Source organism: Strix aluco, chromosome 3 (genome assembly GCF_031877795.1).
Source record: "Strix aluco isolate bStrAlu1 chromosome 3, bStrAlu1.hap1, whole genome shotgun sequence".
NCBI lineage: Eukaryota > Metazoa > Chordata > Aves > Strigiformes > Strigidae > Strix > Strix aluco.
Window position 1 is genome coordinate 106,820,183 of NC_133933.1, and position 26,520 is coordinate 106,846,702.

General features: G+C 36.4%; 2 protein-coding genes across 3 annotated transcripts in view; one reads left to right on the forward strand and one right to left on the reverse strand.

The window, feature by feature from the left end:
* Nucleotides 1–26,520, reverse strand: part of MCPH1 (microcephalin 1) — a 133,951-nt gene that overhangs the window by 16,259 nt on the left and 91,172 nt on the right. The gene's annotated exons all lie outside the window — the stretch shown is intronic.
* Nucleotides 17,752–26,520, forward strand: part of ANGPT2 (angiopoietin 2) — a 44,783-nt gene continuing 36,014 nt past the window's right edge. For both annotated transcript variants that reach the window (XM_074819923.1, XM_074819924.1), the window contains exon 1: nucleotides 17,752–18,706. In XM_074819923.1, coding sequence (XP_074676024.1) covers nucleotides 18,422–18,706 — 285 coding nt within the window. In that variant the 5' untranslated portion in view covers nucleotides 17,752–18,421. The remainder of the gene's footprint in view (nucleotides 18,707–26,520) is intronic.

A 26,520-nucleotide genomic window follows, 5' to 3' on the forward strand; every position in this document is an offset into this window, starting at 1 on the left:
TTTTTTTTTAACAGAAATGATCCTGTGTTTTCCTCAGCATGATCTATGAGATCAGAGTAATAAGAATCTTTTACAATGCCTGCTTTCCTTAATTTTCACAGTTTTTCTTAATGTTTAGATTCCAGATGAAAGACCTCTGTCTACTTCAATTGCAATTACCAAGAGAAAGACAACTTCCCATGAAAAGTTAAAACACCAGACCTGCAAACACAACATAACATAATTGACTGGTTAAGTACAATACTGCCTATATATTACAACACATGTTGTTTCTTTCCTAAATTTATTTAACCACGAAATTGGAAGGGATGATTCACCAAGGCAGAAGTTCAAACTTAAAATGACATTACAACAGGAGTTATAATTAGTCAGACAAATGCCATTTTGGGTAAGTAAAGTATCTATGTGCATATTATATCGTTGTGAAAAGCACTGCTTCTTTTGCTTATAAATCAAAAGTAAGTTCTCAGGCAAATGCAGTCAAAACCCCAATTGGCTGCTCAGGGTTGTATTCTACACAAATCTGGAATGCAGTAGAAGAAACATGCTCTGTAAATGGTTTAAGCCAGTAGAGGATGCTGAAGACTTCTGATAACACTACCACATCTGCAGCAAAGACAGCATGAAAATAGAAATAGTCCAGTTAATCCTTAAAAAATCCTGAATTTGAGAAATGATCTCATCAACCTCCAGAAAAAACAGAAAAACACAAGAAAAAATTGTCTAATTGCATGTCAGATGAACCAATGTATCTCCTTCAGGCATCTCCTACGTAAGTAAGCACCAACCTGCCCAGTCCATACAGCACAAAGAATATGACAGGATCACACTGTGCCACCGCTTCAAGAAGTCACATGTGATTTATAAGCATGTTCTGAGCCACACCAAAAACTCAATGGGATGGGACAAACAGAACTTTCAATTATTTATGCTGTTCCTATTTTATAGTTTTTCTTCTAAGCCACAATCAACTCAACTATATAATTTCACATGACAAAGTTTTGTGCAAAACTTTTTATTCAACATCATCGTTGTTTACCTCCTTCATGTTAGACTAAACCCAGAATTTCAGTGATACTCAATAAAACCTGTAGAGTTTGACCTCACTTTGTGTTGAAACTGCTGCTCTTTCAGGCACTTAAAACTTGTCTTGATTCAGGAAGGAATCTCTGAGGCTAGCTAAAACTTTTAGTAGACCACTGAAGTTTTAGGACAAGTTTTTCAGCTTTAACATGCTAGCAAGGACCCTTTTGGGCTGATTCTTAAATGTTTATTTCCTTTGATCTTAGGAAGTTAGTTTTAAACAGAATTTTTACACTTCTTCCCTGGATTGTTCAAAATGTATTAGTTTAAAAGATACTAATTAACAGTTACTGTTAAAACAGCCAACAAAATTCCACCCCTTTCAGACTACCCATAAAACTCCCCTCCCTTGGGCAAACATACTCCCATTAAACTTCTCTCTCTACAGTAGCTTTAAAAATAGTCATGCCATGTAGCAAAGACTATTGAAGGTCAGCAGAATCAGTCTGCCTGGAATCAACTCCCCAGGTGAAAGTCCCTTATGTCAAATATTGCCAGAGTCTTCTGCTTGAAATGAAGTTGATAAAACCTCCAGGCCACAAATAAATCTGGTAAAACAGAATATAGGTAAAGTGTGACCTTTTAGCCAGATTGGGAAGAAAAAGTATGGAAATATTATTCTGTAGATCAAAAGGTCTCTGGGGCAGACACTATCTTTTGTTTTGGATTTGTACAATGCGTTAAGATGCAAAGTCCGTTTTTATGTTCAGTGGAAAATAAGAAAAAATACTACCTTTATATTAGTAATATTATAGCTAGCAAAGTGAGGCCCTTTTTTGATTGCAGCCTCTGTGAAACAACTTTAGGCAAATATTAACAGTGTTTTTAAAAATTATGAATTTAGATGATCTTTTAAATAGTTCTGATAAATAACTTCAATACACAAGACATAAATCATTGTAAGAAAAACATGACAATGGAACTTCTGGTCTTTGAAAAAGCCTCCAAGGTCTATAACAGAATCTCATCAACACATAATAAATCACAAAATAGTAAGAACAAGAACAGAAGTATGTCTATATATAAATACATATGCTCAAAAGCAAAATAAATCAAAAATAATGCAAAATAAATCAGCTGAAGTTGTAATTTGGTTCTGCAACTACCTTATGAATATTTTCTTTTTTTTCTTGTGGTTGGAGCAAAGGTATGGGAGTTAGGAATCAAAGGGGCCTATTACAACTTTTATATCAGTGAAACTAAGACTAACAGGACAGAATTTGGCACAGGTTCATGGAATATTTTTTTCATATTAGCTGTGAATTACTTCAGCCTCAACGTTGGAGGACAGAATGTAGCAGTTAAGACTGTACCTTAGGCACACTTATGAAAGAGTCTGGGAAGAGGAGCTGTATCAGCTAAAATGTACATTGTAATGCTCTCAGGAGATGAATAAGACTCTGTAACTGAGAAATACATTCAGAAAAATATCTTATCAGGTCTGTAGGACATGATCCTACACTGCAGAGACCTTGTCATGGACTTTAGTGTGATATGCTCTTGCAAGAACATAAGTAGAGTTGCAGTACAACATTTTGCTTATGACTAAATGAAGAAACAGAGCAAGGAATTTGTTAAAAATAAGGGAACTTTACTTAAATGACTAAGATTCACTTTTGCTGGAACCATTGCATGACATTGTGTTTTGAGGGAGTCAGATTTATAACTAATTTTATTGCCTGGATATAGTGTACTACAATTATGATAAACAAAAGCCAACAAGAGCATCTCAACAGCTGTGTCCACTAAAACCATCAGACTAGAAATTTTCCTTTTTCAACATAAAGATAGCTATAAACAGGCCCCACAAAGTTCCACTATATTGTGTCTTCTTCAGCTATTCCATCTAGAACTACTGTTAAATAAATGTTAGTCTTGGTATTAAAAAAAACATTAAATGTGTCTGTGTCATATTTTAATGATGAGAGCACATAATTCAACAAGTTTTTCCTCTTATAAAAAACATTACTTGATATACACATTTTACAGTGCTACATAGAAGTAGTTCTTTACAATTTCACCACTTAAATAAATGCAATGCAGTTTGGACTGACAGCATTTTAACCATTACAGATAAACACTGCATATAAGCTTGATTTACTGTTATGCAATAAAATATACATAAACAATTTCCTTCTACCATAACAAGTGTGCGGATCAAGTGAGACAAAGCAGGATTTCTCAAGCTTTAGCTATAGCCCCTGTGGGGCTCCAATGGCTTAACCAACAAAAAATCATTCATATGCAGGAGCGAGGAGGTTTTCTAGCACATACTGGTCTCATGAAACACTTACTCTTCCACTTTGTTCATATGAGGAAGATGGAACACTAATTCTTCTGTCACTAGCATCCATACATGCAATTCAACTTCAACTCATGAAATGTTGCACATGTACAGAGAAACCTTTCTTACTGAAGGATAAAAGTATTTAGATGACAGTGACTGAAAACAACCATGATTTTCTAGGCATTAGGATAACATACATTACTTACTCTAGGAAAAAAAATATAAAAACTAAAAGCTGATTATTATTAGTATCAAGCACTCTTGCAAAGTGTACGTGACCATCTGCCAGCACGCTTGTAATGAATCATACAGGCAAACACAATCATAGTGTAACATCACGAGAAGAGAAAAAAAAGACAAAGGCACGTGAACTTAACCAGGCTTTTGCTAGCGTGGAAAAAAGACCAAAATAAAACTTTGATTGTGTTTCTCTATGATAACACAGCTTCCCCAAATGCTGATTTCTTAGAAGTGTGACGTTACAGTTCAGACAATAATGTAAAAATGCAATGTGCTACAATTGCAGCAAGCCAGAAATCTACCAAAACTATATCAATAGAACAATATAAACCCCTATTTCTTCCTAGCAATGAATACTGGCTGCAAAGATGACTGGGCCTGGCTCTGTTCTTCTTAATATCTATACATGAATTTCAGCTTCCTTACTCCAGGTTTTGTTTGCTCTTCTGGTGCCTCATTATCACGGTATTTCCCATATAAGTTTATGGAAACACATCCTAGTGTTTCTTTGCACTTAAGGATCATCTCCTCTCAAGAAACTTGGAACAAAACCCCTAGGCAAACAAACAAAAGCTCAGTTTTGGTTTATGAAATGAATTCTATGTTTATATGCAGAGAAAATTCTGGGCTGGAATCAGCCATCCTGTCAATAATTAGCACCTCTGTTTAGCAAAAAATTTACATTCACTCATTTTTCATTTCCATGTTAGACCAAACCAGTTGAATGCAGAGAGGAAACTGGTGGCATACATTAAAATTACAGGCAAAGTAACTGATGAAAAGTTTTTGTGACTGAAATGTAGCAAGGCATCAGGATCCTATTAGTGAGATCCATGAGTCCATTGTGCGGTAAGCAAGGACTACAGAGTGGTAAAAAGGAATTACATTCAAGATACTGATTTTTATCCTGGAGAATTAGCTATGTAGCTAAAACAGAGGTCTTTTTAGCAGCTAGTTGGGGTGTAACAAGCTATCTGTAAACCATTACAGGACATAACGACCATGTGCTCAAGTGCATAAATCAAGTACATCAGCCAGAGAAGCCACACAGGTAGGTAGGCATCCTTCTCCGAACGGGTTCCTGAGCAATAATCAGATGCATCCATAAAGTCCAACAGGTTTCATCTTGGCTGTTTGTCTGAATATGCTATGTATGTCAGAATATGTGATGTATGTCTTAAAAAACATCTTTTGGATAAAATTGGCCTTTTGACTCAGAATGCCTTTGTAAACTAACATTTAAAGGACACAGGCCACAAAAAACTACGCTATGTCTTCCTCCTTCCAGTCTGAGCCAATTTCCCTGGTATGGAAGCAGGATGTACTTCAAGTTCTCATGTCTTCACTGGTAATAAAGGATAAAATTAGTGCCAGGCTCAACAATCTGTCTTTATTAAATAAAAATAGTAATTTGCATTCTCATCCTGAATATATAAAAGTTCGTTTCTTTCTTGTCTGTAGCAATGTATCAAACGAATATAGGGATTATTCTGAATTTCACAGATGTAACACAGACAAACTAACAGCACTAGAATATTAGACAGAGAAGCAGCATGACTTGCAGAAAGTGATGGCCTGGTAGCACCTTCTTTGACCTAGTATTCAAAGTGAGACGATGCCAGCTAGGTGGTTTCTGCCATCTCTAGTAACATAGTTAATATTGAAAACATGATAAATAAAGGTAAATATTCTCAGGATTCCTTGTTAGAATGGGAGTTGAAGTGCTTAGAAAAAACTCCATATGCATTAGCCTGCACATTATAAAACTTCTACCTGCAGTCACCACAGTAAGTTTTAGTAAGTGAAATGTGTATGCAACTGTGGATCATATTGTGCTCCTGTAGGCAGGACACCCAATTCCAATTTAATTTGAAGTTTTCAACAGTATCAAAGGTACTGAGAGGACTTGCTTCTCATTAGATATAATAAGCACATACATGCCAATAAAGAGGGGTTGAACAGTATTACATTTATAAATAGATACAAGAAAAAAAAGGTCTCAGAAGCAAAGTCAAATCTGTAGAATATTACCAGTTTTTACTTTCACATTTTGGAAATGTGAAAGAAGGGTCTTACAATGAGACTTTCAGTGGAGAAGTCCAGGACTGCTAACTGAACTACCCAGAAATCAGGATTCTGACTTCCAAAATTATGCCAAAAATAAAATTATGTTTTTTATTTATTTGCTGCCTTATATTGCCATTTTGCAGAGTAACATTTTCACGCATCTGTAACCATGAGGAAAAGAATTATTTCCCCTGAATTTAAACTATTATTTTTTTCTTAATCTAATTAGTTCACAAGTCAGGATGTAACAGACCAAAACAGCTGAGTAACAAAAGCACTGGCAACACTGGTATGCCCCAAAACAAGGTAACATTTGTTTTATACCCCAAAACTGTTGATGAAATTTGTAACAGCTGCAGTTCAGCTTTCAAATATAACATAAAGTACTCATGCACGTAACACATTAAAAGGCTCTTATTCTTTTCCATGCTTATGGATCAGAGATATATTGTTATCCAAAGATGCAAAGGGGGACACACTAGGATTTTTGAAAGACTCAAAGCCTGTATTGAGTATTACCTTTGAAAATCTGACTGTCATTCACTTATGAACATTAAACATTTTAAAGTTTTAACCATAAAGCATTAAATAGACTAGAAAGTACAGAATACCTGACTATTCCAGCTCAGAGGTGTTGTTCAAGGTGGACTATAACAGCAGACATCAGAGCAGAATATAAACATTAAAAACAGAGTAAGGATTTAGTAATCATTTATTTCTCTGGTTTTGTTCTCTTGCTTGTATCTTTACTTTTTGCTGGGCTTGGCCGATATCCCACATAACAGGGGATGCCCTGCATTACACAGTCAAGTCTTGTATCTCATATGAAAAGTATATGGGGCATGGTTTTCCACATATTTTCATAGAAACCAGGCTGTTTTTCCAATGCTTAGTAAACAGGAAAAATGACACAGTGCATACATGGATAAAACCTGCATGTACAGCAGATGCCATACCAGCTCCGGTATATTTGATGTCCACGTGCAGAGCTGTTACACAGTCCCAAACTGTCCTGAATTTCAACATTTAGTATTTAGGACTCACAACTCTACTTTTATAAAAGAAGATTAACTAGGGGGAAAAAAAAAGACAAGATAAGAAACCCTCTCTCCCTTATTTCTAATCCTGAATACCTTCATTTCTGTTTGTCTTCTGTTCATTAAAATTACTTAATTCCCCCAGCTGTAATAGGAGGCAATACTTACTAAACCATCTGCCACTTCATTTTGTGGAAACAGATGCCTTATTCTGACATGGAAGAGCCAGCAAAGAGATGGAACTGATGAATGAGCATTTAATGAATTTATGAACATTGAAAATCCAATGAGAGGGAACCAAGTTTCACGTACTGTAAAGCCTGATTCTCATTTACACCAGCTATGAAAGCCAATATTTTAACTAGTGGTGACACCTCTTGAAAATACTTCCAATTGTTTAACTAGTCCAGTGAATGTTTGGTGAGAAATCTGTATCTTTAAAAAAAATCCTCATTGTGTAAAGTTACTGCAAATGGCAACTGGTTGAGGATTCACACGTTCTGGTTTACTTTTAAAATACACTTGTATTTCAAATAAAGACAGTTCTTGGCCACTGTTCATGTCATTAACAGCTTTAAAAGCCTTGGGCCATCCTCTGTGAGCAGACACAGAGTATCTGCAAATTATAATAATGGAGAACAGACCCACATTTTGTTTACTTCAGCAGCTTCTGACCACTGTGCACACTAGACACATCAGAAAAAGGTTCTGACTGATACTAGGAAAGCCTTCTAAATGAGAGGCCCACAGTTTGCCCCTAAGGCATCACTTTTTTCTTAGTCCTCCAGGGTATCAGTTTATTGAAATTGCTATCTTAAAAGTACATGTTATTTTTATTTATTTGGTATACTGCAGTGTAAAATTGTTGGCCAGCAGACTTACGTAAGAGGTAGGTGAGTGCAGATTTTCCTCCACTCTGTTGCAGAACCAGAGAGGTAAAATATATGAATACAAAGGAGCCTGCTTCACATAAAATTAATTTTCCAAAATAGAGGTTTTAAAAGTCAGAAGATAATCTGTCTCAAGGTAATAAAAAATAAGAGCACTCTGATTTTGATGTAAACTTTGTGGCTTGTTATGTTGATGATGTCTGTGAAGTGCATTTTTTACATTATTAATTGTAAATATGTTTAAATAAGTATTATTTTTTAAAAATATCTGAAAACAAAAGTAGCAGTTATGCTATTGATAGTTGAGAATAATTTGTCTGTTAAACATCTCAACCAAGCAGATTCACATGTGGGCAATAATAGTCTATGAAGCACAGTCTCACCCTGATGCTTTTAGTAATAGGACTAACTGTATTTTGCATGACACTGGTAGAATTAATAATATAAAATGAAGTAGTTCCACTACTGCAATGAAATCTAAAACCATAATAATTCCAATATTAAAACCACTGCTGCATTATGTTGAAATAATTGTGTTTAGTATTTTGCAGGCATTAATATTAGCTTGTGGCTGACAGTTTTAATTTCATGGCTATGAGAAAATGCAAGAATTATTTAAAATATATTAATTATATTTTTATCATCTGAAGAGGGATATTTTTTCTATAAGCACTTTCACATGGAAGTCTAACATAAACATGTTTCTTTCAGCAAAGTGATGAGGTTTAATGAGAGAAAGTAAGAGATGAAAAAGCTTATTAGGTCACTTAATTCTTACTGCTGCCAGTACAGGATTTTCCTTTACATATTTCAGTGTTTTGCCCATCCATACTAAATTACTCATGCAACAGGGATTCCAGCACTTCTGATGAAAGGCTTTTCTGCAGCCTCATAGATCTTAGCCTCAGAAAATATTTCTTTATAATTGGTATGAAATTAAAACAAAGTTTAGGCCATGACTCCTAACTGTTTCCCTGCCTGCTGTAGTTCTGCCTGGAATACTTGACATCTGGATGAAAACTCAGTCCATTGCTAGCCCATCCCTCCTCGCTGTGGGCTGCAATGGGGTTCCAGAACAGGCACTGATTAAACATTTCAGCTGATATTTACCAAAGGTATAGTGCTCTTAACCTTGAAAAATGTGCCTACAGCATAAAAGAATTGTCTCTCCAGGGTGAATAATCTATTTAGACCCAATTTCTTGGTGGACTGTTTTTTAATCAATTCATAGTCCAATTAAATCCAATACTGAAAGAGATGAGAGTCAAAACAATCAAGTTTGGATATAACAGTCAAAAAATTGTAATAAAATGAAAACATATTGATAATTTTCTAACAACAGCACTTTAAGTTGAGACAATGAAACACATCTGAAATCTGCAATAACCATCACTTCTTTCAGTAAGTCAAATGAGAACTCTTAGCAAAAGACAAGAAATCAGGTGGTTTTATTCTCAGTTCTCTTCACCTCCTGCAGAAAAGTGGTTTGGAAAAGGCTCCTGGCCTTCCCATGCAGTTTACAGCAACAAGGTTTTTATAAGTAGAATGAAGCCAATATTTGTACTGTTTAGTAAACTTCATGACATTCATTTCACCTAACATCAGACACTTTCATCTGAGCTTGTTACTCAAGAGTCCTCTTCTGATCAACAGAGAGAAATCTCTCTCACTCTACAAGGAAGCCTTGGTTGACCTGATCTTTGTATTTAATCAAAGAAGGCCACCTTGACACCCTATGCAAGGATACAGTCTTCATTAATAGAAGAGGAAAATATTCTAAGCCAAGTTAGGAGATATTCTTAATTGTCATGGCATCATCTAGTAAATATTTTAACTAATGTATGCATTTTTGTTCTTAAAAATTATACTTGTGTGGGCAAACAGGCAAAGAAGGCAGAAATTAGTAGAATAACATCAACTGATCATTAATTTGATGAATTAGATATGAAGTTATTTATGTTCAATAAAAATGCTATTCACTGGACATTGCTATTAAAAGCATCCCACAGGCTACAGCTGAAGCAGTAACAACTGATAATGTATCATGTAACACTAAAGGTGAAACCTTATTAGTTATTTAAAATAGAATTTGATCACAGATTTGACTGAAGATATTGACTTAAAAATCAAGTGAGAACATACAACTACAAACAAGACCTTCTATAATTAAGTTTAATCTGAAGCTAGTAAGCTAGGAGTGAACTATTTGATAAGATTTGTAAATATAATTCAATTTGGCTGTGGCTAGCCTGAATGGGGATTCATGATCAAACAATATGGACATCACCAACAACAGTCTCTGAATTTCCTATACAGGTATTTCTAGTGGGACAAAATAAAGATTTTCAAAGATTTGAATTTTCTCTGTGTAGTGAAACTACTCAAGTAATAATTCAGATATAGATAAAGTGAAAGACCACTAAGAGTACTTTCTAATTGGTTTGTGCTGGGAAGAAAATACACAAATTTGATGATAGGATACTCATAAGAGATTTGATCTTCTGTACACATTCCGCTGGAGACAAAGGATTATCTTTCCAGCAAATGATTTATTTGGAGAGATAAAGAACAGGCTGTTACTCAGCCAGTGAGGTACTTATGTTAATATTTACACAGTAATAGGAGTTTCACTAGATGGTCATACGGAGGCAAGCTCAAAGGAGCCCTAATCTTAGTATCAGTATGCAGGTAATCTTTTTCCTGTCCCATCACGTGTTCTGATACCTCACTAACCAGGGAAAAAAATACTTTCCTTCCTTCCTTCCTTCCTTTGGTCGTACAGCAGTAAGACCAATGATAAAAAGAATGCCCAGGTTTTGTGGCAGAATCAGCAAGAGGGTGGGCACTGTTTTTGGGAACTATTACTGAACTAGGTTTAGTAGTGTTGAAAAAAGCAAAGATTTATCTTTATGGAGTACAAAAATAGTTTGCAGTTCCTCTGTCCTCTTTAAATTACACATCCATAATACAGTTCAACAAATATGAGTATATCAAAATATGCTGCAAATATTTTTCTTGCACTCTCCATAAAAAGGTTAGCATATGTACTGTATTTTTTTCTTGAGGGAAACAGATGTCAGGAACTAGGTACCTTACTGTTGCCATAAATGTCCTCTCTCTCTCTGAAAGCTTTGTTTATTCCTCTCACACAGTTTCTGACTTCCTTTTCATTCTCTCTTTGACATCAGTTTATCTTTGAATTCAGATTCTTAACTTGAACATGCTCTTCGGAAGTATGACATGCTGTTATTATCAAATAAGTGTGCTATTACCAGATGAGAGAACCTTCCGATAACCTGAATGACTGCTTACAAGAGGAAGAGACTGGGGTGATTTGTAAGGCTAGATCACTGTCAACTGCTTAGACATTTTAAAAATACATTCCTTTAAACAAACAGCATATGCATTTTTCTTTAAGATGTCAGTAAGGCAGATTTCTCATTTTCCAAAAGCCTTCTGGATTCTTTCACAATCTGCTGTGTTTTCACATCAACATAATACAACAAAAGTCAAAACCTTACATAAAGATTTTAGGTTTAAATTGTCCAAATGCACAAAACTGTCATTAAAAAGACATTTTTCAAAGAGCATATAAACAGTATATGAGCATATAGAGAAAGAGTATCTGTTAATTTTTCACATATAATTCAATAATAAAGAGTAAATATGCACGCACTATGGAAACAATTTTTAAAAACAGGTTTTAAAGACCTTACTAGAGCTAGTCGCTACACACTAGCAGCTAAGTTATTTCATTCAGTTTCAAACCGATGGTAACCTGTTTAAACAAGTGCTGTATTATGTTTTGCCCAGTATGGGAGATAGATGGGGCACAGTGCTTAACAGTGTCAAAGATATTCAACAGTCAAGTAAGATCCTTAACATTACTGGTAATTTCCGTGTTAATTTTGAACTCATGCTACTTGAGTTTAAGATGTAATTAGGCTTGTTACCAGCTTAAGTTTGCTGTCATCATGTAACTCTGAAGTGAATGAGCACAGATTTTGGTCACTATAGCCAAACAATGTAAAAATGTTAAGGAGGAAGGACGTATAGCAACTATTCTTCATAATCCTTGGACTCACTTCCTACTTCTGTATGTGGATGATTCATCTTTCAAAGATTTAAAATAACATTCATTATTAAAAAATGCTCACAGTGAAAGAAACTACCATCTGTCCTACAAATAGGAACTTTATTAATGCACTGTGAGAATCTTCTTAGATATCTGCATACGTTATTTGTATAATTACAGTTTTATACATATCTGTGTATTCTAGTTTAGATATCCCTTGAAAATTTGGATTGATAAAGGAAATGACTATAAAAGTAATGAAACAGTAAAAACAAAGAACATTTTGCATTTAAGAAGGTTTTGGAATGTGGAAGTGATAATGTCAGGAATTAAAAAAAATTCATTCGTGTTATCATTGTTGCTCAAGAGGTGATACCACAAATTCGCAGTCTAAATTAATACGACCAATTATATTTTAGGTATGGTGGCATACAACATACTAAGCATATACACATATAAGTATGTATATATTTAAGTATATAATTTATTTTAATGTTAAAACAATCTCAGTCAAAAAGCCTTGAACAGATGCTATATAACAAAAGTGGGATATCAAAATAAGTCTATAAGTGGAAAATATGGTCACGTTAAATGTCAGATTAACTGAGAAAAGACATCCCAAGTATAACCAAGACAGTCAAAGAAAGCCAATCAAGTCAGTGTCTGCAAAGCAAGCAATGAAGGTGACATATCTGGTAGGAGAAGTACTGAATTTAGAGCTTCCAAAAATGAAAACCAATTAGAAGCAACTAAGTAGATAGTCTACTTGTGTGCACCTTTGACACTTGTCTAACAATTCTTACGAAAATAAAGTTGAATGTAATTTACTAAGAGAGGCACAACTGATATAATAAACTTCATAAGCAAGTCACATTTCAAATATTATGGAGGAGCCAGACAGAATATGTTAAAAAATTCAATGTGTTGATGATGAGGATCAGCATAGGAATTTTAGATAATGCATAGCATCAAAAAAAGGAGAGAATAAAATGCCTAAGGAACAAAGGGATATAAACATAACTTGCAGATTATGAATGCATTGAAGGATGGTGGCAGTATCAACTGTGATAGAGAAAAAGGGGCTAGCATGGAAACATTTCCAAGGGAAGATACAAAGTCTGGTTTTGGCCTCATTATGCTTCCACAAATGGCGTGACATCCAGGAAAAATACCGTGTACTGAAATGATGGATTGGATGTTACAAGGCAAGATGGGAACAAACAGAATGAGTCACCAAGACAGAGTGGTAACTGAAATTTTCAGTGGATCAGATTATTGACCTCTTGTCCCTTCAGCAAAAGTATAATATGAGAATTACTGGGTAAATGCCCTCCCTTGAAAGGAAGGGCACTCAAAGGAGATGTGAGGGAACGTCAGAGACAGAACATAAAGACAACTATGAATTCACAAGATGTTTCACCAGATGTTCTGAGTGATTAGAAAACAGCAGCAGCTGAGAAAGTGAGGGGGACCCTGAGATTTTCTTAAAGAAGTCATGAGGGACTGGTGAAGAAGTTCAGACTGAGTAAAAAGAATAGGCAAACGGTGAGGAAAGGAGGAACAATTGGTAAGATATTACCACTGATTTTAGAAGTGCTAAAGAACTGAACTATGGGTCTTGATGAAAACAATTTTTTTTTTGTCTTATCAGAAAACATAATAATCTGGCATGCCTCTCTTTCAAAGAAAGTTTAAGAGCTCAAAACAGATTAAGATTTTCAGCAGACTAAAAATCTAGTAATGTCCAAAATCCTGCTCTTTGTTTTTTAAGTTACAAGTTCATGAGTCTTGTCCTTGTTGACATCTGTTCCTGAGAAACATGCTAAAATACTTCCAGTGAAAGAAAATATTTTGAAGCCAGCAAACGGAACTACCATAAACTAATATTAAAGTACCAGGAACCAAAGGTGGGGACGTAACATTGAGTGTCAAAATGTGGGAATGTAAATACCACACATATATAAAATACTTCATTAATTTATTCCAAGTTTCAGATATTTTTTCACCTCAGATTTGATTTTGAAGTTCCATATTCTCACACTACAGCAGTTTCATTTATATATGTGGATCAAATATCCCTATAAGAACGCAGCACCAAAACCTACTTGTTTACATTGTTCTGCCTTTATTTTGCACACATTTTGTTACATATTTTTCCATTGCTAAAACAAGAAAACTGCTGAAACGAGAACTTGCTTATCTACTAAATCAACATCTTGAAAGTTTTAGGTGGCAAAGTCTTCAGATAGCAGAATAAAGCCAAGTCAACATCTTCTTACATTACCTCAAACACTTTTATGCTTCCTTTTCTATCAGAGATCTCACAAGATCTCTGTATTTGCCTGTCAAACAGAAGCTGTGCAGCTGTAAGTAAAATGATAATTGTAAAGATAATGTTAGTGGTATTCAGGCATCTCTCTCAAAGCAGCTTAGTCATATGCCATATGGAATAAAACCAGGATTGGCTGAGTAAGTGAATTTACTGTTTCCCAGGAAAGGAAATTGCCTGCAACACATCTGGCAAAATGTTCTAAATGTTTAGTTTTGACAAAATATACATTTCAGCTCTTCTTATAAGGTGAGTTCTGTAGAGTGGGTATCTTCTTTCTAAAAAGGGAAAGATCTAATTTGTACTTTAAATATACCAAGCCACTATTTGCTATTTTATGTCAAATACTATATACACTCAGCTATAAAGCAAGCAGGAAATCACAGACTAAGCAGCTATATTTCAGTTTGCAGAATAAATGTACCACTCCATATTGACAGCAGAAATAAAAGATGAAGAGAACAATGAACTTGAAAAAAAAACACTGAGAGGAGGGAACTGGTCTGAATTACAACTTTTTACTCAATTTCATACTGGCATATATAAGGTTCCATGCCAAATTATTTACATACCTTCCTACTTTAACATGTCTAACAATGAGATGTTCCTTCTCATAATTGACAAGAGACAGAGCTTCTCTGTCATTCAGCTTTTCTGGAATAAGTCCTGCCCTGCAAGCAGACTTGCTATTATGCCTCTGAGGCTCAGTAAAAAGGCTGTATTCAGGCATCTTCCTTCCTCCTCCTCAGTTTTCAAGGACAAAAATGTATTTAACTTGCCTTGCTTTTCACACCAGTTTTCTAAATTTAGCTGTTAATACTTTCTTTCCCCCTGAACTCCGACTGGCTTTGACTCCCTGGGGAGGCAGAGAAGACCACTTCCTCCTCCACAGCTGGGAAAGCTGCTCCCAAAGGGATAGAAAGGGTGAAGGATCACAGTCAAATGCTCCAAAAGATGCACCAAATATGGCACTATCCTGTAGTGAAGGGTTAAAAGGATGTATGCTTATTTTGTTGGCAAGGTGAATGCTCACTAACTTTCTTGGGCAGTGGGAAAGAGCACTTCATTAAAGCAGTATGAGTCCATTGGACCCAGATGGGTAAACAGCCAAATCCTCCCTCAGTTATGTGTGTGTGTTGGGGGTTGTATTCCAGTTATTGCCCCTACATCCTTGAATTATCAAGGAAAAGTTGGGGAAAACATTACCATGGTGAACCTCAGGGTGTTACTCCAAGAGCTAGATGAGAAGCACAGCAGAGTAGCTAACTGGTGGTGCCTGCTGGGCTGCTAAGAGTCTTCCATTAGTAATTTGTTGTCACTTCTCAGAATAATACCTGCACTTTGCATACCTTTTCCCCAAACTGCTGACAGCTGTCATAGCAACTGGCCATTCATTCATTTATTCATTCATTCATTCATTCATTCTAAAAAACCGCAAAAACCCACAAAAAACCAAATCCAGCCAAAAAAACAGTAAAAGGTGAACTAGTTTCTCTTTCCAGTATTCATACAACCACAGTTCTCCCTAGTGGAGGTCCAAGATACAGCAAGCCTTGTTAGGCAGCCTCCAAGTTCAGTTTTCTTCCTGGCCCCATTACAGCTCAAGGGCCTCCCAGGGTCATGCATCGGCCTTTCCTAAAGGAAAACAGATTCCAGTTCAAACCTTTAGAGACACTCCAGTCTCTCCTCAAAAACCCAGCAAAACTGAGCTGCCAGATTATGTTGGTGCTTTGACTCACCAGTGTGGCATACAGATGGCAAGCTTCATAGCAATTCAAAAACTATTGATTTAATCAAGCCTCTCATGGGGATCCTGTCTAATGAATTCTCAGCATCCCTTAAATCTTGTCTTTTAGATATGTACAGTCCCTTGGGTTCAAGTCTAATAATTAAAAAGAAAACTTATAAAAGACTATACTGGTCAGTCTCTACCTTTAATATCTAACTAAAGGATTAAAAAAAATTCAGGAAAACATAATCAGAAAAATTAAGATTATCCTCCAGTTCTTCCTCATTAGGAGACAGACACTTTCAGGGCTGGAGCAATCTTATTTTCAGCACTAGTCTATTGAGGGCCCTATATTTTTGGGGCCAGCTGTGAGAAGAAAAGCAAGCATAGAATTTAAGACCAATTTAAGGACAAGTACAAGTCATAACAGCAAATTCTCATTTAACTTAGCAAATTAATATAAAATACTCAAATAACAGAAAATATTGAATTTGAGTGTCTGGTTAGATACCTAGAAATGCTTCACACAGTCTAGTGTACAAAACTAATCCTACATGTTGTCTTCATTGGATAATAGGTTTCTCAGTTACCTTGTAAAAGACTGTTACTCACATGGAATTAAACAGACTTCAATATACTGAAAAGTAGAAATCAGTATACAAAAAGCTTTTCAAACTTCATTAACACAGGTAGCTGTCACATTAATTTGCTTTGCTACAAAGTTGAAAGTTGAAAGTTGAAGGGATGGAGAACACATAATTTATATGTCAAACCCTCCAAATATACACATTTTGTAGAAAATAATCTTGACTGTATCCCAAGTTCCAAACATATTCCTCCATTTCCTCTGGCTGGAAGGATGAACAATGGCAGATGAATACTCCACGGGAAAAAAATCTGACAAGATGGTTTCACAGGTCACAGTCCAAGTATAATTAGAACTTTTCTGGAAGTCTCCAGAATTGAATTCTAGAGATTTTCCTTTCCAGAGGTAACTATGTAGTATGTGAAGAAATCCCAACAGCTTCCAACAATGTAAGGCATGCATTTTAGCTGCTACAACTATTTTTGACACACAACTGAACACAACTTCCATGATTTAAAAAGTAAAAACCATATTAATACACTATATGAAATAGAGCAAGTTGTGTAAGAAAGTCTGTCCTAAGAGATCCCAAGGCGTGCTGCGATTTTCCTCCGATAAGAGAAACTTTGGTCTGTAATTCATGTTAGTTTGACTAGCATGCCATTCCCTTTGTTTATTTTAATTAAGAAAAATCTATAGCTGCCAGATCCAGACCTAGCAAAACTCTCAGGCAGTTTGTCTTCAGGAGTCAGTATCCTATCGTGCTGGTTTCAAGAAGACGTTTTCTAAAACAGAGAAGAAAAATCTTCCAAAATTTCAGTGGAATCAACTCTTCCCCAGGGTTTGGTAAGTTGGTTAGTAATTTTCCATTTTTTTCAAGATCACTGATCATTGCAGAGAACATAAGAGTGGGAAGTAGGGCGAAGCTCCTTTTTACTCTTACATATACATTTCAAAGACTTACTTTATTAGAGCTTCCCTCACCTTTTACGGATATTTCCCACTTCCAAGGGCACGGAATTGGGCTAGGGAGAGCTGACAGGGTAACTGCTCTCCAGCCATGCGGCGATGCCTTACTGCCACTGCGCCTGGGCAGTTATTCCCTCTTCCAGTCCCAGCTGACTTGTGATCTGTAACTCTTGTTAACGTTAGCACTTCCAAAGTTAGCCATTTAGTATAGACAAAAAAAGCCTTAAAAAAGCAGCTTGAAAACGCTTAACTCTTGAAAGACGTGCCTAAAAATGAGTATTCATCTCAGAAATTCAGTAAAGTACAAAGTCCGTGTTCAACTGAAAACTTTTAATTAAACCCCCTCTCTTGTTCTCTTTGCAAGGACGTGCCCAAGCCTGCTTTTGTGTGCTTAGGACAGTGTCTTTCTCTGTAATTACACGATGCATTAAACACAAACGAACTTACATCTCGCTTCAGCACATTAAAAAAAAAAAAATCTGTAAGAAGAACAAACAAGCCCAGGAACTTATTTTTTTGGACAGTGTTTGAAAATGATTACGACCACAGATAATTTACAAGCATAGTTGGAGGCTATCGGAACTGACTGCTCTGTCTAGGAAATTCTTAATTAGAGCCGTGCCGCAGGAATTCGCGGGGGTCCTGTTGCTGCCGGCTCCTCCCGGGGGTTTCCTCTCGCCCCGCGCAGCCCCGCGCAGCCCCGCGCAGCCCCGCGGGCGGGCGAGCGGCCCCCCCGGCCGGCCGGCCCTGGCGGAGCGGGGCGGGAGGAGGAGCAGCTCCGCTCCGCGTGTCCGCCCGCTCTTATCAACTTCTGGTAGAAGGGCAGGGCAGGGGGACGCGGGGACCGACCCGGCAGAGCCCGGCAGCGGCGAGGAGGAGGCAACCGCGCGGGGCCGGGCCCCAGCCTCAGGGGGACGGGTTGTGCTTTCGGCGTCTGACAGCTCCGGGCACGGCGGCGGGGGAGCGGACGGCACGTTTCCAGCTGCCGACCGGGCCAGTAGAAAAGCCCAGCCCTCAGCCTGACGGCACATGGCCCCAGAGCGCTCCGTCCCGGCGCAGGTTCACTAGTCCGGGCTGCGGCCGGCGCGCTGAGGCACTCTCGCCTTGCTGGGCTGCCGCGGGGTTTAAAATGCAGCTGACTGCTTGCTTCTTTTTGGGCTGCAGCATTTTCTTAGCTTCAGGATACAACTCCTTTAGTAAGAGCATGGAGACGATAGGCAAGAAGCAGTACCAGGTCCAGCATGGGTCATGCAGCTACACCTTCCTTCTGCCCGAGACGGACAACTGCCGATCTTCGGCGTCTTACGTGTCCAACGCGGTGCAAAGGGATGCACCTCTAGATTACGATGATTCAGTTCAAAGACTGCAACTACTCGAAAACATCATGGAAAACAACACCCAGTGGCTAATGAAGGTAGGATAATATCATTTCTATTCTAAAAATCTTGTTTACAACATCCTGTTATCTATTTCATTGTGGGGTTTTTTCCCTTCTCTTTCTAAATTCACAAAATGCACTATCAGAACTAAATTCCTGAATTACCTTTCAATCAAAAAGTTGTTTTGAAGTCTGAGAACGTAATTTTACTGACTAGAAGGGAACAGAGAACTACACTGTTCTGCAGAGCCTGTGCTTTAAAGTTTGTCATTACATTTGAGTTGCTTGGACAAATACTAATTACATACACAGGCAGACTGTGAACATGTCTGAAATTTCTGACATGAAAGAACCAGCTACTAATTTATAATTAACTGGCAAGGGCTATTTTACCTCTGTTTAAAAAAATATAAAATGTACCTTTATCTGAGGCATGTTTGAAAAAAGTTTTTCAAAACTTGCATGCAGAAATTAACATATTAAGCCCCACTGATAAAGAACTGTAATTCTAAGCAAAGACTGCAACTCTGACTTGCAGTGAAATTAGCCCAGTGAAGTGACAGAATTTCAAGAAAGTTCATTAGCGGATATCCTTTGCATCCTGTAACATTTCCACTCAAATATACACTATTCGAGGAAAAAATATTCTGGAAAAGGTGTTGCAGATGCCACATAGCTTCCTGCAATGCAACTCCATTGCAACTAAGGGAAAATGACATGTTTATTGCCAGAGTGGCAACATTTGTAAAAGTATACTTGAAACATCAGAAAAAAAATGTATACTGCATATATTCTTAAAATTACTGGAGAATAAACCTGATCACCATTCCACATTTTTATAGAAACTCATTTAATTCTAAATGCTATACAGTTCAATAGATTTTTAATTCAGTTCAATAAACTTTTATTTCACTGGTACCTGAAAAAATGTTGTAGTATAGTTTAATTGCATAGTGATTTTATGTGTTTATGTTTCATACTAAGATGTCTATCTTCCACGCAATAAATATTTTGAGGACTTAACTGAGTAGTTGACACAGTATCTCCAGATAAGTGTTCCAGTCATGTCATAAGGGTTTTTTCATAAAGAAATAAATACTTGTTGCAAATGGAGACAATTCACAATTCTCTACAATGAGTAGCCACTTCTTACATGACTATAAAATAATTTTGCATTAGGGTTCACTTATCAGTTACAAAGTTACAGAACTAGCGTGTGCCTAAGAAACAGAAGTCACACTTCAGAGCAGAAAGCACAGTGTCTTCATCTACCTGAAAATGAACCTTGAAGCTTAAATCCAAAATGCATACACTTGAAGGCTGAAGTGTGGGCCTCTAAATCTGTCTTCATGGGTTTAGGATGCTTTATTTAGACACCCAAATAATGTCAGTTCAGTAGCTTTTGTTTTTTTAATCTCACAGGCAAACATACTTCCCTCCAAATACTTACTTACCTTTCTACTTATTTACAATGCTCACTATTGTAATGTTAAGACCAACATTAACAGATGTGCAATGCAGGATGAAAAACACACAAAGTAAACCAGTCTAATCTACCCAGCTGCTAAGCAATTTCCTAACATAAATAGTAAAATCACACACAAGACTCCAGTGCTAAATGCCACTTAAGTAGGCAGAACACAGTATCATAAGTGGCATCAGGTAAACAGAAACCAGTAAGCAAATTCCAGCATCCTTATTTAGGAAAACTATGCTTTTTCCTGTCAGTCCCTGGGAAATCAGTTACAAGAGGAATAGGATAAGTATATCTAACCCATTCTTTGGGGGATCAAAAGGCAGATTCTGTTTTACAAGACAGAGCAGTGTTTCTTTTATTTGAGAAAAGATTTCCAAATAAGATGCTTTAGAATAGCCTGATTTTTTTTCTAGCTGTTCCACAGCTAAACATCCTGTAAAATAACTGCTGTTTGTCTTTTTCACTATTTTAACACCTGCTCTTTATGTCATCTGTTTTGTTCACAAAGACTCCAACAAAAGTAGCTTTTCCTCAGATTTGCTTTGCTAGAGACACCTGGTCTGCAAGTGAAGATGAAAAGCAAACAATAACCTTTAAAGTTGCTTACAGAGTTTACTTGCTGTTTTTTTAAGGTCACTAATACATATTCCTAGGTTCATATTTCAATTTACCAAAATATAATGCTACATTAGTCAAGGCAGGGTGGAAAAAAAAAGTTCGCTTAGTTTTTATACTGTATTGAAAGTGTAATGTAAGAGTGATTTAAAAAGTAACCTGACATTAACTTCTCATCAATTGCACAAAAAACTGCTTTGGGTCTTGCTTTTTTAAAACATTATTTTTGCTCACTTAAGAGGCAGCAGCTGTTTTGTTCTAAAGTTGTGTAAAAAAAATACATTACAAACTTTTAGTGTGAATTAACCTTTAAACATTGTTCCTGAAGTATTGCACATCCAAAAAATTTTTACACTCCTCCCCCGCTCCTGCCTTTAATCCATCAACTAAAGGAAACATTCTGTTTCTGAATGAAGACTAGGCTGTATGAATGGAACAGCACGGGAAGTGTGCACTATAGCTGGTTAATGGACAAACACAATGGGAAGAAAATGAGTTACATAGGTCCAGATTCTTTTCTGATCTGGTCCTGCATGGAGAGCAGAAGACTTTGTTCTACAATTGCCACAAATTGCTGCTTTATGAAAACACATTTTTTTTGGTCTGAACTGTATTAATGCCTTTATGTCACCACTCAATGTACCATGCATAAAACTGGAGAATGTCTTCTCAAAAGTTGGTGATGTTTAAGTGTTCAGATGACACACCAGAACAAACCACTATTCCACCTAATCCAGTGTTTAGCAGTAAGCCAGTAAGCGATGCTGTAGAGCAAAGGCCAAAACCCTATATCAACTGTGCAGCAACATACCTGAAATTAACTTTCTTCCTTGACTTTTCCTACCTTGGGACCAATCTGTATATTGAAGTGTAAGTTTTTTTCTAATGCGTCTGTGGGCAGGGAGAACAAACCTCTCAATAATAAGATTTTCAATTAATTTGAGAGGATAGCAGACTGGCATACAGTTGAGATACAAGATCAGAAATGTTAAATGTAGACATTTATGTTGGCTATTATACTTTGGAATTGTTTTATATAAAAACAATATCAGGTTTTCAGATACTCCTAGAAGACAGGCAATTCTCTTAAGGTCCACAATTAAACAAATCTCTATCTGAATTAATGGCAGCTTTACTATTTGGGTCACAGCATTTCTACTCAAGGAACTGCATTTTTTCAGGTATTAAGACTCTGAAATAACTGAATGCTGACTTGAATTTACTTCTTAGTAAATAAACTATGACTCAGGAGATATGACTCTGTCCAAAGCAATAGTGTAAAAGAAATGGGTCATATTTTCTTAGTCGTTCCTGTTATAAACAGCTGAAAACAATGTATGATCAAATTAATCATAGCATATGGAATATAGGTAATTGCAGTTTATCATCACATCAAAAGACTAGAGAATAAAAGTCTGTGCCAGAAGTCAACATTTAACCTAAGACCAGAACTTCACCCTGAACCATCCCAGCAGACTAGGAGGAGGATATTTTGCTGATAGAGATGCAGTATCTTTGGATACTCTGAACTGAGATTCATTTTTCCTTGCCATGATATCCTGGAAGCTAAAAACCCTTTGTCACTTTGAAACATGTTTCTTTCCTAAGCACAACAAAATCAGATGTTTTAAGATGTACAGGAATGAATGCTTATCATTTTCACTGGCAATTACCAGTGAAAGGTTATAATTATTGTCATACTTGTACTGAACTTCATATCTCAAATACAAAAAGATATTCTGACATGCCATCATCCAAAACCATCTGCACACAATGGCCAAGGACAAATATATTGTATGGTGTTGGATTTTGAAGTACGCAACAGATGATTCTGACTCTGAATCAAGAGCTGCATTCCTTTCTTAAGTAATGCATCTGTTTTCACTTATTGGGAAAAGTGCTTGTTTCTGTCCATCAACTATGTATTTGCTAAGCAAGAGTGCTGGCAGGACCCAAAAGAAAATACTTTTTTACTTTCAGATTAGTACATGTTACCGGATAAAGTTTTCATGCTACTTTAAATGATATGACTATGCCATTTATTGTTATATCTCTTGTAGGTAAATTTCTGTGAAAGGATTTTAAATGACACTTTTGCATGTGTTTAAAAACTATGTTGTAAAGACTATTTCTGCATCATTCCACAAATACCAAATTGGCGATACAGGTATGAAATTGTACAAAATCAACAAAGAAGACTAGAGATTTTCTTGTAAAGATATACAAGACAAAATTGAAGTTGAGAGCTTGCCATCTCCAAGATGTTATCTGCAAAAAATGTGATAAACAGAGGCTTGTTGTACTGAACCGGTCTCTTACTAGCATTCAAGATACATTTTCTTGTGCTTTGTTTGTTATTAATATGATCATAAATTATCATCTTTGATCCAAACAGCAAATTGGAAGACTTTCTTCATTAAATTATTGACATCAAGTGCTTTATTTTTCTTCTATATATTCTTTCTTCACGTGCACATATAGGAAATGAGCCTGGAGATGCTTGAATTGACAGTTTCCAGTCCTTTTTGTTTGTATACCCACTTAACATATAAAACATAACAGCATAACCTTTAGAATATCTTAGAAACTTTTGCAGAGAGACTGAGGTTCAGAATGGTGTTTCTTTTACAATTATCTTGCTACTGCTCCTTTTTTGTTGTTAATTCTGAACAAATTCAATAATGTGCACCTCCCCATATTTTACCAAGGAAAATAATTGATATAATTTGCTTGATTCCTAATCACAAGAAGCAAGCTATCATGTATGTATTGCTTAGAACAGAATTTTGCCTAGAAGACACACATACCCATTTCTAACCTTCAAAATTTGACATCCGGTATCTTCAATGACTGTATTATACTGTCCTTTTCATACTACAGTATTTATGGTTTTGAAAATATACCATATTATGCATTATTTGATTTACAATACTTCTTACAGTAAACTAAGGCAGCTTAGTAAACCACTATTTATTTAACAACCTTTTACGTTAATGCTGCATCTGTTGTTTCATGGGATTTTACATAGCTTTGGCTGAAAGCCATGATGGAGGCAAAGAAAGACTGTCTTCCCCCACCATTACCATTATTATAGAGCTAGACATACAAAATGCTCCAACTGATTTAGAAGACACAGTGTCAGATCTTACATTGGGGTCTACAACAGAGATGTGCCACTCTCAGATCCTTCTGTGGAGCTTAGCAAACCAAGAGTTTCATCAGATGACCCAGTCTATCTTAATTAGCTCCCTAGAGCAAGTTCAGTCTGCTTCTTCAGCCTGGAAGAGAGAGAAATAGAGGAATGGAAAACTTAAAAGAAATCCTCATTGAAGAGGCAGATTTATCAGCATTGCTGAAGAAGTTGCAAAAGCTAGCATGCTGCACAGTCCTCATCCTGGCATACTACTTTGGCACTAAAGTTTGTAAGCCTCAGAGTCAAGAGAAAATAGGTAGAAAGTAGAAATGTGGACTAGGCTGTAAATATGATATGAATATATAGATAAACATTATGCTTCCCACTTGTTAAAACAGCTTAGGTACAAGAGTCAAATAGGGACTGATGGCCTTTCCATAGAGTTTGGTGTCTTCCCATTCCCACATCCTGACAGGATCATGGAATCACAGAATGGTTTGGGTTGGAAGGGACCTTCAAAGATCATCTAGTTCCAACCCCCCTGCCATGGGCAGGGACACCTTCCCCTAGACCAGGTTGCTCAAAGCCCCGTCCAACCTGGCCTTGGACACTTCCAATGATGGGGCATCCACAGCTTCTCTGGGCAACCTGTTCCAGTGTCTCATCACCCTTATTGTAAAAAAATTCTTCCTGGAACAGATGATGCAAATTGTAATTCAGAGAAAAAGGGTTCTGGCATTTAGATAGCAATGTTAGTGATGGGAACCTTAAGGATACCCATACAGACTGCAGAAGGAAAAATAGGAGAAGGTAGTTCTTGAATAAAAAAATACTAGTATATGAAACCAGGATGTCACACAGAAAATAGTCCAAATGCACCCCAGGAAACCTCTCACTGGTAATAACAGCTAAACCACTGAGAAAACAATTTGTCAGTGGACCATAAATATCAATATAACCTTCAAGAACAGGAGAGTTTCTATGGCATTGCATAAGAAGTTTCAGAAATAAGCACAGCCAATTTTATCTGCCATTTTATTCTCTGAATTTCTCAGAATATAAATTACAGGTGGAAAAAATAATAGGAGCATCCAATAATTTCATAGGGCAAAGCATCAGGAAAAAAAAAAAGTATGGCACAGTAATTTAATACTTAGAAATGCCTTAGAGATATGGCACATTCCACAGTGGAACAAATTAAACCAAATAACCTCACACACACACAAAAAGTTAAAAAGTGCTTTACAACTGGAAATACTGTGATCACTTCATTTCCTTTAACAGACATATCTCTAGGAAATGGGGCAGAGGAAAAAATAATTGTATTTATTCTCTAGTGAGAATAAATGAAATACCATTTGGTGAACCTAAAGTGTATTCCAACTAAACCAAGCTCAGAGGTAATGTTAAAGAATTCTTCAGGTTACAAAATCCAGATCCATGTTTTGTATAAAAAAAATCCCGCACTTAAATAGTTCTGCGAGCACTTACCATGTCTGTCTTCAAGCTGCCTAGGAAAATACATTACTACTCCTTAAATGCCTTTTTTTTTTTTTTTTTAAAAAAATGGTTACTATATTCCAAATAATTACTGGAAATCCTACTAGTTTTTATCTGTTTGTGAAACAGGTTAACCCTAAAATTAAGATGTTGTTTACAAAGCTTAGCAAATGTATCCTGCAATTTGTACGATTAGGAGATACCTGTCCTCATTCTAACTTCCAGCACATTATGGCTTAGTCTGGACAGAGAGGGATGCTACAGGAACTTTTCTGCTGTCTATATACTGCCCATATGAAGCTTTATCATTTTATGTAATATCTTCCAGGAGCATACTAAGGTCATAACAAGGTCTTACTGCTAAAAAGAAAAGGCTGCTAGAATATGCAACCTTTTCTCCATTAACTTCTCTCTCTGTTAGTAAAAGTATGGATGGAAATCTGGTATTCTTCACAGAGTTACATTATTCACAGAAGCAGCAAGGAGTGAAACATTTCCCTCTCTAGATGAGCAAATACTTCAGAATTATTAGATGGCAGCAACTTTCTTTCCAATTCAGCTGTCCCTAGAGATTGCTGTTAAACCCAAGCAGCATATAGTGTCCTAACTTTGCTCAAACTCCCTTTAACACTGTAGGGAAACAATTATCTTTTCAGTGTTGAATTTATAGTCAGGTCTCATGCATCATGATAGTGCTTAAAAAAGGAAACTATATATAGAGTTCCTTTACCCTCTGGGGAACAAAATATCAACTTTCTATCATTGATTTTGGTCAAGGATTAAAATCAGTGTGTTGTGATAACAAAGACTCTTTTTAAGTAACAGACTATTTTATTGAATAGCTAGCTACATCTTATTATTTAAGTTTCCAGAAGGGGAAAAAAAAAGCCTTGCTTGATACATTACAGCTCTCTCAATGTTAGCAACTGAAATTCTTTAAGAGGCATTCAATGTTTAGACTCTGTAGTACCTTTTAATAATGTAATTATCAAGAAATTGAAAATAGCTGTGTGCATTTCAAAAGCTGTGCTAAAGCATACATGAGGACCAGAGTAAACCAGTATAAAGTCAAAACTAGCATAAGAGCATTCATACAGCATAATCAATCACACAACTGTCATCATT